A 17,011-nucleotide genomic window follows, 5' to 3' on the forward strand; every position below is an offset into this window, starting at 1 on the left:
GGCCCTGCTCTGAGCCTGACCAGGGGCTGTACTTAGGGATTGGGCCTGCCCTCTGCCACCCGGGAGCAGGCCTAAGCCAGCAGGTCGTTATCTCCCGAGGGGTCCCAGACTGCGAGAGGGCACAGGCCGGGCTGGGGGACCCCTCGCCCCCCGCCCCCCGAGGGCACCAATTTTTGTGCACCGGGCCTCTAGTCTATAATAATAAAAGCATAATATGCTAATTAGACCAGGCAGCTGAACAGTGGAATGACTGTCTGGATGACCTTCCGCACGAAGCTGGGGCTGCAAGGGCTGAGCCCCTTACACAAATTTTGGGCATCGGGACTCTAGTCTTCAATAAATAACTCAACCCTCTTCTGCCAGAAGGTTATTTCCAGTCCTATTTTCTAAGTTATGAGGCTTCCAAACTTATTTTTTGTATCTCTAGTGAATGCCTAAACAAACACTTTCAAAAGCTAGAAAAGTGATTTTTCTGCCGTAAAAACCTCGAACCAATGACAAATTAAAACGGTTGGAATCATGTTCTTTGTTGTTGCTTTTTTTTAGATATAAGAATCTAATTAATTTTCCTTTCTTGGATCCTCCATCTTTCTCCCTTTGTGCTGATGTTGATATCTGCGGCAGAGGCATATGACTTAGTTATATGCATTCTTTATTGCTAAGAGATATTAATGGGTGAGCTTTGTTAGAACATGATGGGTGAGCTTTGTTAGAACATGATGCCAAACCAGAACATCAATGAAAGAAGACACCTTTGACTCAGTATGGGAATCAGGGTTATCTCCTCAGGGCTGAAAAGCTTTGAATGGCTCTAGAGTTGCATAGTGCTTTGCCCCTTTAAAAGTAACTCCCTGATGCCAATTACTACTTTACAACACTTCTGGTCTTTTCCTAGCATACTGCTTGTTAACAGTTCTTAAAAGTTTTTAGATTGGAACTCATTTTCCATTATAGTAGACTGAAGTTGATATAAACCAACAACTTGAAAAATAAAATATTGAACTTAACTCCAAAAATATCTATCTTCCATGGTCTTAAAGTCCATGGATTATCAGAGAGAAGATAAGAAAGGGAGGCTTCTCTTGTTAATGGGATGTGGTTGTTACAGAGCCAGAGGAAGTAGAATGGGAAGAAAACTGGGATGATATTTAATAATGATATTTAGTAAAAGGTGAGGCTTTTAAAATCTTTTATGAAGAACATTCCTTTTAAAAGTCAGGTTTGGATTAGGAGACCAAGATGGCGGCATAGGTAAACACCGCAGACTGCTGCCGCAAACAACCACTTCAAAAATACAACTAAAAGACGGAACGGACATCACCCAGAACCGCAGGAAGGCTGGCTGAGGAGAGACTCTTCAACTAGAAGGAAAAATAACAGCACACCGAGGCTCAGAGGAGGCGCAGTGTGGAAAAAACTCAGGTGCGGAGGTGCGCGCGCAAAGCGGGCTGGTGGCTGAGAGCGCGGTTGTCGTTTTCGGTCAGGGGGGAGTCTCAGACTCTGAGCTCCAGATACGGGCGAATCGCTGGGGACTCGGACCCAAACGGGAGAAGCGGGAGTGTCTGGCATCAGTTGGAAGGCAGCTTTCCCTCCGAGGTTTGCAGCGGTAGATTTAATTAAAAAAAAAAATAAAAAATAAAAAAAAAATAAAAGTCAGGTTTGGATGAAACTGCCTGCCTTCCATTATGTGGTTCGTATCATATTATCAAAATATCTCTAGATCCTTAGGGAGAAGTAGCTTTTTTATTCCTTAAGCTACTCTGGACCCCCAAGCGGCTCAAGGCTACTGGTGAGATAGTTTCTGATACCAGAGACTCTTCCATCATTGTAGAAACCCACTTTTGGAGCAGAGTATAGGTTGTTAGAGGGTTTTCCAAATTATCAATAATGAACTGATCCCAAAATAAGACCATCTTGCTTTAAAAAAGCCAAGGCAACATGATAATTAAGTGCTTCTCTAATATGCATAGCATATATTCCACTTGGATAATACAAAGGTCTCAAAAAGCTCCACACAAACTAAGGGACTTAGAACTGGAAGCTTTCTCAGGTGACATACATAAACTTAGAAAACCTGGTTAGTGACTTTTGAAATAATAAACATTAAAAATTAGTTTATGCCTTAGATACCTGACCCACAGTAAATGTATGCTTACTAAGCTATGAATGTCATCAGCAAATGCAGAGATTTATACTCCCTTCAATTTGCTCTAGCTAATGAATTGGGTTCTAAGCACCATTGCATTTAGCAATTAAAACACATTTAGAAAAGTATGGCTGAGCACTACTGATAGCCAGCATTTAGAATTTGAAATGATGATTTGTCTAGTGTTTTTTATGTTGAGTCTGAACCAGCTTCTATGTTATTAATGCAGTGATATTAACATTATTGTTGTATCAGGTTCAGAATCTTGTAAAAAATCTGCTAAAAGTGCCATTACAAAATGGCAGGACAATAAGGGGTGGGTATTCTAAGGTGCTTTAAAATTATTCTTTATATATTATACATTAAGATATTAGTGATAAAGTTTTAATAGGTCAGAGTATTGAATAATTCCCAAAATGCACTGAAAGGGAACAGAAGCAAGTTTTGGGGGTAATCCCTAGATTATGTTAAAAAGCCTATAATTGTGCTTTAAAGATTTTGGAATTAGGTACCAAATTCTAAAATGTAGACAATTTATGTTTCAAAAGTCAAGATTTCTAGTCCTTGAAAAAGTTGGGTCCTGGTTACAGTATGGACATGTTGGGTTGGAACTGAACATTGAGATATACCATATCCAGTTTGCCCATCATTCTTAACACAGATAGCTTCAATCACTCATATAGCCTGCTTGGCCCCTAGTAAAGTGGAATGTTCACTTTTATCTGCCCTGGATAGGTAGGGTTATGTATGTGGAAGAAGCTCAAGAAACCCAAACTTCCAGTAAGTATCTTACAGTAATCATTTCTGTACCACCTAGACTCTGCCTGTTCTCTTCCATGAGCTTGCTTCTATATGAGGTAGGCAACACAATCCCCTTTACAGATAACTTTAATGGATAAAATGTCTTTATTTTTTAAAAAATTGATTTGAGAGAGAGAGAGAGAGAGATTTTATTTTTTAAACATTGATTTGAGAGAGAGAGAGAGAGAGAGAGATCGATGTGAAACAGACACATTGACTGGTTGCTTCCCACATGTGCCTGCATGCCTGACCCAGGGCAAGGATTGAAGCTGCAACCCAGGTACAGTGCCCTTGACTGGGAAGTGGAATCTGAGTCCCTCAGGGATGCAGGCCAATGCTCTAACTACTGAGCACACCAGCCAGGGTGTCATCTGCATTTTTCTTGATTACTACTAGGGAGAACTTTCCCTAAATATTATTTTATTAGAGTATTGACAGATTTTAACTAGCAATATAGTTGAAATAACTTGAAAATAAATGGCATAAAATGAAAGATTGAGTCAAATTCTTATTACAGATTTATGAAAACAAAAGATTTATGAATAAAGCCTGACAAGCACAATCTCTGCAACCTCTATCCATGTACCAAGTAAGAAAAAGTCATGAATTAAATATAATTATAGAGTGTTTTCTCTGCAATTCTTAAATGCACAAGAAAAAATGTTGCCATGGTTTTATTCAATGATAAGCAACTATTTCTGGGAAATTGGCCCTTTCTCATTTTGAAAGATAGTGAAAGTAGAGGCACAAATAATTGGCTTAATAAAAAAATTCAGTGTATATTTGAAAAGGCAAAGAACTGAATCCAAGCTTTTATAATCAAACAACATATCCATGAGCATATTTTTTTGTACATGTATGTGCACACTCATGGAGCAAATGAGCATGAGTGCATGCCTATATGCAATGTGCATATATTGAAGCATGCATATGTAGGCACATGTGTATGTGTTTTAGGTCCTGAAAGAAAATTTCTGCACATCTTAAAAATTCCTTAGTCAATTCTAACACACAAGGACAAACAGAATTACTGTAACCTCTATCCATATACCAAAAAGATAACTTGAAATCAATTACAAATATTAGAACACATGCTCACTAGAATAAGTCAGAATTTGATTTCACTTTATATTAAAGGTATCTTGATATTCTTTGAAAGTGTATTATATTTGATCAAATCAATCACATCATTTCAAAGTTATTTTGGAGTAAATGGACAATCACTAAATTTCTAAAACTTTAATTTCAACAAAAACAAGTGCCATACACTGTTTATTACTGGCCCTGAGCAATCTGTTTGGAGCTATCAGCGACCCACAGCTTGTGGCTTCCTCTGCTGGGCCTGGGGGTGTGTGTGGAAAGGACCAAGCTGCACACCCACCAAGGTCTGCTTTTACTAGCCCTGCCCCGGAGCAGGTCAGGAAAAGACTCAAAGGACCCAGAGATCTGCCTCTGCCTACAGGCTGTCTGTTAGTCTGTCACTAAATGAGCTTCCAGCTGTAGTCCTCAGCAGGGCTTAAACTCCACAGGGTGGGGTGAAAGGGGTTCCAATGGGTGGAGCTATTGCTTCCCTCCAGGCTAACGCTGCATGGATGAGAAAGCTCTGCATGAGGAAGATGGCTTCTGCAGCATGGGGATGACTCAGCACAGGGTGCTTGATTGGGGTTAGGGATGAGAACAGAAGGTGATGACACATGGGGACTAGGTATCTTTTTGGGGTGACAGAAATGTCCTAAAATTATATTATAGAGATGTTTACACAATGACATATTTACTAAAATCCATTAAATTGTACATTAAAACAAGTGAATTTATGGTATGTACATTATACTTCAATGAGGCTGTTAAAATTTTTTTGATCAGTAAAAAGAAATATTCGGCTAAAGAGAAAGAAAAAAATAAAAAGTATATGTCTAAACTGATTTACTCTGAAAAACAGAAGGCAGCTTTAGAAAATATTGTATTCTTAATAAGGTAATAACTAAAAATAGAAGGTCATAGAGGAAGCTAAGCCCTGAGGAACAGAGAGCTGTTGGAAATAAGAAAACTCACAAAGGACACTAAAAGTCAATGCAAGGATTACATTTTGCACTGGAGTCTTTAAAGAGCACAACCGACATGGCAAAAATTAATTCAATGATATTGAGAACAAACTTGAGAAACTGTCCAAGGACACAGGTGAAAAGGATAAAAGGAAGGCAAAAGGATAAGAAGAGAGTAGTAAGGAGTACAAAGTGAAGAAAATCTAAGAAGGAAAAGTAGAGCACATGTGATTATCAAGCCTATACTACAAAAAAAGCTCCTCTGAGATTATTAATAAATAAATGTTAATTTTCAGATTAAAAGGTCTATGTGTTCTGGACATATTATAAACAAAGACCATCACCTAGATATGCTCTGGCAATATATTTAAACTACTTATTCTCCTTTAGCTACCCAAAGGCATTCTTGCCGCTTCTCCATCATTCTCTGTGCTTCAGGAAGCTGATCTCTGTGTACTGTTTTACCCAGCATCCCTCCTCTACTAGTTGCCTTCCAGCTGGGTGTGGCCAGTAGAAGGCACTGGCAGAAATGCTGAAGGATGAAGCATAGAAGAAAAGATAGTTCAGGGTATTTCTCCTCACTCCCTTACTTTTTCAACACATCTTAATAGTAGCTATGACCCCTCCAGATGACAGCTCCTATTGGCTGGACTTCCTCCAGAGTCCCAGCTGTCACTGGTCCCTGTAACATTATTTCCTCAGCAGTGTCTTCATCCCTAGAGGTGGTGATGGTTTCCTTGAAAAATAATACTTTCCATACGACAGATCCTCTTAAATTCACACAGAAGGCTACCACTTGATAAAGGTCTATGAAAATTTCTTCCATGTGCAAGGAGGCAGTGGATAAAACCACATACCAACTTAGTAGTGGCTCACCATGCACTTAAATAGAAGAACCAGTTGTACTGTTGAATTATTTCTACTATTTTTCAAGGTTCTTGGCCAATGTAATGGTAAGAACACTTACTCTGTTAAGGAAAGAAAAATAATATAGTTCATTTTATTAGCCACTTACCGCTATGATTAATTGGTCAGAAAAACTGAAAATAATTGAACTAGCCAGAACATGAACATAGAATAGTTTGAATTTTTAATTTTAAGCACTTCTGAGTTGAATCATGCTGAATATAAATGGTTCCATTAAGTGAAATATATAAGAATGAAATGGAAATGTCAGGAGAGAAACTAAATGACATCTTTAAATGTCATCTTCAACTGTCATTTACAATCTGGATAAAGATCAGTTTAACTGACCCTAAAACATAAAAAAATGGAATTTGAATGCAGATATCAATTGAGTGATGTATTTCCATTAAAATGAAATCAAGTCTAAAATCTTCAAGATACAACTAAATTTTCAATTTGGAAAATACCAAAATTGCATGTTATATTTACTCAAATGCAACACAAGTATTAGAAAAGGAAGGAACTGAATAAATTCTAATTTAAGGAGCAAGAGATGAACTCCTCTGACAGCAAGCACAGCTTCTGAACTGCTCTTCTCTTGCCCAAGCATGTATTGATAGTTTTTGTATGTATAACAATCTTTGCATGTGAGTTAAATAGAAATATGGTTCTTAAAGTCAGCAACCATAGAATTTAGATGTGGAGTCAAGCAAAGCTACAGAACAACCTAAAGTATCTTGTGCTTGAATACAATAGCCCTCCTCTCGCTGCTAAATGTTTAAGAACATTTACAGAGCAGCAAAGGAAGGAGAGACTCACTTATTCAGACAGACTGGAGTCCTCAGCCCATTTGATGAATGCAAAGGCAGAGGGTTCAGCTGCATTGTCCGCACATCCTCCCAAACATATGCAAATGTGAGCCACCAGTGCGGAAACAGTGAGAACTAAGGACATGCCTCAAGGGAGAGGGAACAGGCAGGTGAAACAAGTTGGAACGACTGACTATACAGTGAAGTAAAATGTAAAGGGGGAGCCTTGGAGTAGTAGACACTCATGGGAAGAGACATCAGTGTTTCAAAGGCCTGTATAGAAGAACTGGAGTCCTAGATAGATGAACTTCCAATCTCATGGACTTAAAAATTCTTTCTAGGAGTGAAGTCTTAGTTAGCTAATCGAGAGCACTGTGGGAATAATAACAACAACAGCAATAACATTTGAAATCTACATTGTACCTTACAGGTTATAAAGCACTTTCACACATATTATCTCATATTATCTTTGTGAATACACTGGATAAGGAAAACATCTATTTTCCTTTAAGAGGTGATTAAATTGAGAGTCAGATATTAAGTGACCTATCTGAAAAACACAGGGGACAGAGTCAACAGACCTGAAAATATTTTTCTAGGCCTATGTTTCTAGGTTGTTGTTTTTTTGTTTGTTTTGTTTTTTTTCCCAAAGAGTTGCTTTTTGCAAGATAAAATAGTTTTTTCCTATAGGAACCTTGGCAGTCTCCGAGCATTCCCTACATGTGTGCTAGAGACACAGAACTTGGAGAATATTGAAGTCCCTAAAGAGGGCAGGTCATCTGTGGGTCAGGAAGAACATGGAGGTGGCTGTGGAAGGGGCAGCCCCAGTCCCTGCAGGGAGGTTGTGCAGCACTGGCCAGTGGAGACCATGAGCTTGGAGGCAGACAGATGGTTGTGGAGCCAACCTGCTACCCCTGATATTAAACTTCCTGAGTCTCCCGTGTTCATCTCTAAAATGAAACTATTAACAACATAATTATACATAAAGAATCTGGCACAGTGACTGCCTTCTAATTAGCACTTACCACATGGTTATCAAGCAACTGCAGCCCTGGGGCAATTTTTCATATCTCTTCAGCCAAATTAACTGCTGAATTGACTATCCCAAACACTGAAGATTTAAAGCAAATCTAGTTGAATGTCTTTGGGAATGACAGCATCTGCAGTCCTCTCTCGCTGTCTCAATCTGCATTTCACGTGGAAGCTAAATTGCAGAGCTGGTGTCAAGGTGTCAGAAGTGTCCCTTGTTCTTGGACTCCTATCCTTCCCCTTCCCAAGAAGCCCACAAGAGCTGTTGCAGGGAAGACGCGTTGCTTCTGCGGAATAACTAGGGTTTGAGAGAAGGAAGGTGGAGGACTGGGAGTTTCTATCGGGAAGAAAGTCTCAGGAGACATCTAATTCTGGAAGTGTGGGGAGTTGCTCATTGGCTTCCTTCTCATTTTGTTTGCATTGCACTGAGCACCCTGGAAAGAGGCCTGGTGCTGAGTCATGCTTCTCATTCTCTGCAAAAGAGGGTCTGAAACACCTCTTCCAACTTCCATTCATTCTCTCATTCAAAATTAGTTACTGTTTATCAAGCTTGTGTCAACAAGTTCTGGTAGTTGTGGACACAGTGATGAATAAGACAGGTTCAGTCCTTACTCTCAGGGAGTTCAGTGCAGGGCAAAAAATATATGCAAATGAAATAACAATTGTTACAATTCCTACGTAATAAAAGCTTAACATGCTAAGTGTCCAGTCAACGGGTCAGCCGTTCAACCAATCAAAGGATAATCCTCTATAATAAAAGGCTAATATGCAAATCGACTGAACGGCAGAACAACTGGTCACTATGACGTGTACTGGCCACTAGGGGCAGATGCTCAATGCAGGAGCTGCCCCCTGGTGGTCAGTGTGCTCCCACAGGGGGAGTGCCGCTCAGCCAGAAGCCCTGAGCCGGGCTTACAGATGGCGAGTGCAGTGGTGGTGGCAGGAGCCTCTCCCACCTCCGGGGCAGCGCCAAGGATGTCCGACTGCTGACTTAGGCCCGCTCCCCTAAGTGGTCCGTTTGACATCCCCCGAAGGCTCCCGGACTACGAGAGGGCGCAGGTAGGGCTTAGGGACTCCCCCCGCACCCCCGGGTGCACGAATTTCGTGCACTGGGCCTCTAGTATGTTAATAATATGCTAAGGCCGCTCAACCACTCGCTATGACGTGCACTGACCACCAGGGGGCAGACGCTCCGACCAGTAGGTTAGCTTGCTGCTGGGGTCCGGCTGATCGGGACTGATCGAGATGGGCCGGACATGTCCTGGAGCCCTCCCTTGATCCCTCCCCGCTAACCAACCTCCCATGTCTCTCCCCGATCGTGCACTGGTGGGGTCCCTCAGCCTGGCCTGTGCACTCTCACAATTCGGGACCCCTCAGGGGATGCCGGAGAGCCAGTTTTGGGCCAATCCCATAGGCCAGTTTGAGGGACTCCGCTGGTGCACGAATTTGTGCACCGGACCTCTAGTATTACAGAAGAATGTATCTAATTACTACATGCCAGGCACTGAACTGGTGTTGAGTGATCAAAACAGGTATGGCCCTGTCCTCATATCAAAGTATTCAGTACAGTGATGCAAATGTGCAACCTGTAGAAGGCTGTCTTGTCTATAAAAAAAAAATAATTAACTTGAGGTCACGGACTTTTCTCATGGTGACACTTACTGTTTGCTTTAAAAGGTGGCTAACATAAAGTCAAAGTTTTTGGTTTTTAGACTCAACAAAAAGGGTGAGACAGAGACACAAAGCTATTTGTAATGCTAAGGGGGAGGCCCTTCTCCAGCAGCCAAGGGTGGCCAGGGTAGAGGGGAGCGGGAGAGAATCGTGTTGTCAACTACTGCCCAAAAGCCAAAAGGCACCATCACAGCCCCACCCTCAGAGTCCCTTGAGAAAGGAACTAGGTTGTTAAATGGGGGTCAGTTCTACAGGAGGTTTTGGTCGGTCACATACATAAAGGCCAGGTAACCCCTGAGAGATTCTTACCCTCTTGTAGAGACTTTCACCTTCAAAAACATCAAGGAAGTCATAGGGGGATAAAAATAAATTAAATTTCAATAATAACAAAATACAAATGTTTGGATATCCTATCTAATAGAGAGGGAATATGCTAATTGACCCTCATGCTGTCGCAAAGATGGCAGCACCCATAGCCAATAAAGAGGAAATATGTTAATTGAATGCCACGCCCTCAAAGATGGCAGTGCCCACAGCCACAAGATGGCAGCGCCCAGTCCCCTCAGCCCCCCAGCCGCCCAGGGCTGCCCAAGGATCAGGTAACCAGGACCGTCTGAGGCTTGTGCTGCCAGCAGTGGCAGCAGCAGAGATGTGATGGGGGTGGCGCCTTCCCCTGATCGCCGGGTCGCTTCCCACCTCTGAAGGCTCCTGGACTGTGAGAGGGATGCAGGCCAGGCTGAGGGACACCCCCATCCAGTGCATGAATTTTCATACACGGGGCCTCTAGTTTACTCATAACCAACAATCCTTCCTCAGGTGCCACACCCGCTACAAAAAGCTTGGTAGTCACCCAGGGGCCGATTTCATCCCGGAGACTACACAGTTTCACCCCAGAGAACTATATAAAGTCACCTCGGAGACTTTCTGCCTGAATCAGAATGTCCAGGTGCCATCCTTCAGTACTCTAGTTTATTTACTCCTGGAAAAGATGCTGAATTGTTTGGTTACCACGAGGCCTTTGTGCTTCCAGGGGTGAAGAGCTAAGGCTACACCAAAAGTGTGGCTCCAATTATTGAGAAAGCTCCACCGGTCCTCAGCCTAGCACACTGGGTTTTTAGTTCTGATTTTTTTCACTAAACCAGGCCTTGAATGCTGAGCAACAGCAATAACCAGAAGCATTGTAGGTCTTTGCTAATGTATCACTCAGCATTTTTTCTTTATTACATGCCCTACCAAAGCCAAATATAGTTACAATCAGTTCTTTATTTTATATAAGAAAATAAAAAGGTAATTATAATTATTCAGGGCAAATACTTGTTTATTAATGTTTTCTGTCTGCAAAGAGAATCTGAGTATATAGCTAGATATAATTTCTTTAGTAAAGACCAAAACCCAAAAATGAAAAGAACAAGACCCAGAGACAGAAATTTATAGCATTAATTATTTTTTTGTTCAAGAATTAAAGTTCCTGGTAATAGATAGGCTATATTAATCAAATACACAGAAAATAAAAATCCTAAGATAGATGGTGCTATTATAGTAGGCCAGTTAAGAGCCCTCTAGAGCAAAGACCAGGAAAAATTAAGAGAATCATTTTCTTTTAAGACTCTCGTGTGAAAGTGAAGGATGAGACAACACAAAGAGTACAGATTCTGAAATGTAAAAGATCTAATAAACCATCCTCATCATCACCTCAGTTACTTTTTTCTCTTTCCATTTTCGAAGGTCCTCTGTTGGCCATTTATTTGCTCAAATGGCTTTTACTCGATGCTTCTCCAAGTGGCATGAGAAGACTCTCCTTCCTGAAGAGTAGAGGAATTTCAAAGCTTTGAAAATGCTTCTCCAAGCACCAGACCTTAAAAGTGGCATGAGAAGACCCTCCTTCCTGAAGAGTAGAGGAATTTCAAAGCTTTGAAATTAAAGATTCTTTCTACAGCAGCGGGACTTCATGAAGAGCAGTGACCCTCAATGAAATGAAGCAAAGACTCACCCTTCACAGAGCCTCACTTTATGCCATCTGTGCCTTAACCTGTCCTCGAATTCAAAGCGTTGGTTGTACTTTCCATAAAATAACGTCACTATGATTGTGTGTGATGCTAAAAGATAGACCATCACTTTTCCCAGGTTACATAAAGGTGAAGGCATTTTTCTACAGCGAGAAAGCACACTGCTAGTAGCCACCAGTGTTTTATAATCGGAGTGAGAATGCCATTAAGGTTCTAAGGCAGCATCGTAAGAGGTCCCTCTTGTTTGCGATTGGCAGACTACCGGCTATTTCAATACAAGCAACAAACTGCAATAAACATATTTAATTACCTCCATCCTGTCTCTATGCAACTCTTCTTACTCCCAGAAGCCTACTCCATCCTCTCAGGGGGACGAGATAAGCAGATGGATGTGAGCAGTTGCACAGAACTTTGGGAAGCCACCAGCCCTGAGAGCAATTGGTCAACACCCTTGAAGCCAGTTAAACCTTCAGTAAATGGTTTCCAACTCCAACAGATGGGCTGTTGGTCCCAGTTGTGCTATTCAACATCTATATGACTCCATATAAGAAACTAAAATCTGGGAGTTGGAGGATTGCTTCTCTCTAATATATTCTATTTAATATTTTATGATTTTACTCCATAACTAGTATCTTCTCTTCATAATAGAAAGCTTGGCCTGGGTCTATTTTCTCCACTGGTAGAATGCCACAAAGGGATGACAGTCGTCCGGTTAACGCTCACCAAGGATTTGAATATGTTTTCCTTTTACAACCAAGGAAGCAGATGGTTAAATGAAGTCGTTACAATCATATAGGGACAAGTCACACTCCTACCCTACAAAGTGAGGCACTTATTACTACAATTCAGTTTTAATATTTATGTTCTTGGAGGGCAACAAAATTACAACTACAAAAATCTTATTTAAATGAAACATTTCTGATTAATAAACATATTTTAAAACTACTTTTACTAGTTCTGACACTTTCCTGAACATTAAAAAGGTCAACACCACATGAATTATTATGGAACTTTCTTGCAAGAATATTTTTCATTTCCCCTTTATTACATTTAGAATCCCTCAAATTTTTATTTTCCATTCTCTTGCCCTTCCTCTCTATTTCTGCCACCCCACCATCTTCTCTAACTGTAAATGCTATTTCAGAGCCCATCTTTTTAATAAAAAGTTACCTTTAAAAGTTGATGTGCTGCATACCTGGGTTTTTTTTTTCTTTAAGGGTCCTCATCTTTATTTGGTTTTATGACATCCATCTTCCATGGAGATAAGTGCTCACTCAAATATTAAATGCACAAAATCATGCAGCATCACTGTGCACGCCTGTTCTTAAAATTCCTTACACTTTTACTGTTGTAGTCTCTACTCAGGGATTGGAATTTGGCTTTTATGTCTCCAAGGAGAAAGCAAATTGCCCCTTTGGCAGGAACATATATACCTACACTATTTGGTGCTACAAGAGTGTGTTCCTAATCCAGAGTTAGAGCCCTGAAAGAGGAAACAGTCATTGGAAAGGGTGTGAGGAACAGAATCAAGGACGCTGATTCTGAATCACAATGATTCTCCTGTGGACATTCCCAGGTTCCAGCCCTTCTTCCCAGTAGCCAGGTTATTTTGGCTTTTATGTTAAGATGGGAGTGGTTCCACCTGTCTAGCTAGTAGACAGCTAGTTTATAGGCATTTTCCTCTTTCCTGGACATAGTATGAAAATCCGAAAGCTCTGATGCCATCCTGAAAGCCAACTTTCTAGATATTCACTTGAAAAGCATTCACATGATACCAAATCACCAAGTGTTTCTCTTTTATCCTTGGTAATCAAATGAAGTTTGTTTTGGCTTGAATGTTTTTAATTGTATAAACAAATATGGGGTAAGGCAAGTGAGGTATACCACGGAATGAGCCTAAAATGAAACTAACAGTGAACTTTCTCTTTGCTTGCCCATAAGAAGGTATTTAATAGCTAGTGTTCTGGGTTGAACTGTGTCCTCACAATTCATGTTTTGAAGTCCTAACCCCAAGTACCTCAGACTGTGACCTTGTTTGGAGACAGGTTCTTTATAGAGGCAATCAAGCTACAATGAGGTCGTTAGGGTGGGCCCTAATCTAATATGATTGGTGTCCTTATACAAGAAGGGGAAATTTAGACACAGGCAGCTATAGAGAGAATGCCATTTGAAAGGGGAGACAGTGATCTACAAGCCAAAAGAAGAGGTCTGAAACAGATCCTTCCTTCACAGCCCTCAGAAGGCGTCACCACCCCCTTGATTTTGAATGTCTCGCCTCCAGAACTCTGAGAAAATAGATTTCTATTGTTTAAGCCATCCAGTTTGTGATACCTCATCACAGCAGCCCTACCAAACGAATACAACTACCTACTTTATTCTTTCCCTGGAAATTAAACTGTCAATTTTTATAAATTTCAACTGTACATTACTGTTGAAGAAACATATATCTATTCCATTTCATATTTGATCTCTTAACTTTAGAAAAAAAAATCTATGCTGCTCTTTAATTATAATGTCCTGGATTTCATGATAAAATCTGTGATAGCCACAGGAGATGTTGAGAAATCTAGAAAACAACATTTCACAGCTGAATAAACAGAAGTCACCCAGTTAGTTACCAGTAAGGATAGTCACCTGGCTCCCAGTCTCCATGATTTTCTACAGTAGCACACAGCCACCTTGGGTATTAGCCAAGAACTGCAGGTCATTAAAATGTCATGTGAGGAATGTTTGAAGTCAGGATAGTATAAGAACAAGCAGAAACTCAGATCACAAAAGAGTTTACCCCACTGAAACAGTTTTCTACAATTTCTGGCACATATTCTTAATCAGACTATTAATAATTTCACTGTTACATGGAAGAAACACTTTTATACCATTTTGAGATAAGCACAGCAAATGGGAAAACTGCATATCTCAGTTAGTCCATGGAAAGATTAAGATTTTCATTTCAAATCTGCATATTTAAGCACAGAAAAATGTTTAGAAGACCACTTATGTAATTTGGTGATTCTCAAGTTTTCACAAATCATACTGAATGTCTGAGGCCCTTTTAAAAAATATATATTATTTTAACTCAAGTTGTTACTTATTACTGATAGGCCTTTTCTGTTCTGTTTTGTTTTTTTCTCTTTCAATTATTTCTTTTGATGTTGAGTTTTTTGAGAAGATTCGGGACACATGGAAGGAATCTTGAAATAGCTGATGTGGAAGAGAAATCTGACTCTTCTACCAATTAAATAGATTTCAACTCAAACAAAGGAAACCTTTAAAAATAGGTATGCTGTGATAGAATTAGCTGCTGCAGCAGATCTTTTAAGGGTTAGTCACTGCTGATGTTCTAAGCATTAGACCATTTGGAGACTGTTATAAAAAGGATTCAAGCAATGATTAGGTCAGATAGATTGGATTGTATTATATTAGATTAAATGGACTGTATGGCAATTTTCATCCTAAAGGTGCATGGTTCTACGAACTTAGTAGTAATATTATAGAACCATTTCTTCCCCTCTGCTAACACAAGGCTTATTCCTTCATATGCTTGACACCCTTTGTGTTTGGAATAGCAATGTAATTTATTTCATTAACATATATTTAGATGACATAGGCTAGAACATTAGTCACAGCTCATATAGATCAAGTAAGTGGAAGGGCTGAAGTCAAATTCTCATTTATTAGTACAAACTCATCTTTCTGTTATTTATTGGGTGAAGGCAACAAACTGTCTTATAATCATGAAAAAAATAAAAATATTTTAACAATCATATTAGTCCTTGGAATTCTTTTCTAAAGAACTAAAAATAATTAGCACAGCATGAAATAATTGAATACTAACCTCCTTCATTTTTTCCAGTTCATTCTGTAAAGCTTGCTTTGCAATCTCAACTTCTATAAGCTGTTGCCTCAGTTTCTCATTTTCATCTTCTGTTGTTGTTCTCTTTTCTTCCACATTTTCCAATTCATGGTGAAGTCTCACAGATACATCCTTTGCAACCTAAATTAAAGTGTGTGTAGCAACAAAATATAATTAAAGACAACAACATATGTGGGCTAAAATTATATTCATATTAAAAGTAGTAAGAGCCAATATTTATATGCCACATGCAGGCATTATTCCAGATGCTTTACATATAAGCCATTCACATACAACAATCCCATGAATAGGTATGATTATCATTCCTGTTTTATAGATGGAGAACTCTAAGTCTTGGATATGTGAAGTAATATGCTCAAGGTCATATAGCTAATGAGTGAGCAGGCAGTCTGGCTCTCCACTCTATTCCCTTAACCTCTACACTACACTGTAGTAATAAATGTACAATTGTACCTATCATGTGTAGGCAGTTTTGCCTCCTGTTCTAAAATTATCCTGGAAATTTTCGGGTTTGGAAAAGTGGAGCAGTCTTGTGTGGTGGCTCAGGAGTGGGCTGTGTTTGAGATGGAGTGAGGAGCCAGCCTGGCTAGCTACTAGGCTGACTTACAGGGCTAGATGGAGGCTGGGCACCCAACCTGAGAAAAAGGTTCAGGGTAAGTACCTGTTAAATGATGTTATTAATAATCCCTACTTTATAGTTTTTTTTCTTGAGAAATATATGAGATAATAATATCGGTGTCCCCAAAAATGTATACACACACTTTGAATAATTACAAAGGCAGTGTTTATTAGAATAGATTTCATTTTCAAAATTGAGCTATCCGCTGTTAAAGTGTGTGTACATTTTGGGGGGACACACTGTATATATAACAATGCTTGCCATGGTGCCCAGTGCCCAAAGAAGTTAATACCCAACCAAGGTTAAAAAAAAAAAAGAAGAAGAAGAAGAAATAATACACTTTCATAAAATGTTTTTTTGAAAACAAATGTAGGATAATTACATTTGATTTTCCTATCTTGAAGTTAATATAATTAAAATTATATTTTTGGTTATTCAAGGCCATGCAGATAACAACTGACTTACAGTCAAACCGAACTAAACAGACCACACCTGCCTAAAAACGCATTTCCAAGTTGAAATTTCTCCTCTGGGGGAGATTCTGAAGAAGCGACTTCCCATTAAAAATAATGTGAAATGTTTCTTTTACTTACTTCACTCTCCCTTTACTTCCAAAAGGGGTCTTAAGTTGGACAGTTCTCTTTTGGGGGAGTTATGGAAGTGGTAAGTACTGCAAAGAAGGACTCCTGGAAGATAGGTGGGGTCTGGCAGGGAGAAATCTCAAACTCTTCCCAGTGCTGTTCCTATTCAGGGCTTCAACTACTCTGCTCTTGAGCGCCTGCTTCCACCGGGCCTGCACTGGCAGACAGATTCTGGAGGGGAGACCAAGGCCAGGGCCTGCGCTCTGCCACACCCTGCTTTCCGCCAGGAAGGGGGGCGCCCTCTTCCCACCGCCTCTATTAGAGCCACGTCACTCCCAGGAGAGCCCACAGAGCTCGCTCTCTATCAGGCCTGACACACTGGGCTCTTCCCATCCCCCTGTCAGTTCTTCCCTCCTCCTTCCGGCACTGATACTTTGTGGTCAGAACTGCGAATCTCCGTGTCCTCAAAGCCCTTTGCCAGCCATCACTGAAGGCCTTTCGGAGTTCCCACCCGCCCTGGGCTGTGG

General features: G+C 40.2%; 1 protein-coding gene across 1 annotated transcript in view; it reads right to left on the reverse strand.

Moving 5' to 3' along the window:
- Positions 1-17,011, reverse strand: part of SOGA3 (SOGA family member 3) — a gene marked incomplete at its 5' end in the record, with an annotated part of 35,362 nt that overhangs the window by 16,283 nt on the left and 2,068 nt on the right. The window contains one exon of the mRNA XM_014533920.1: positions 15,246-15,404. Coding sequence (XP_014389406.1) covers positions 15,246-15,404 — 159 coding nt within the window. The remainder of the gene's footprint in view (positions 1-15,245; positions 15,405-17,011) is intronic.

This window comes from Myotis brandtii, unplaced genomic scaffold (genome assembly GCF_000412655.1).
Source record: "Myotis brandtii unplaced genomic scaffold, ASM41265v1 scaffold123, whole genome shotgun sequence".
NCBI lineage: Eukaryota > Metazoa > Chordata > Mammalia > Chiroptera > Vespertilionidae > Myotis > Myotis brandtii.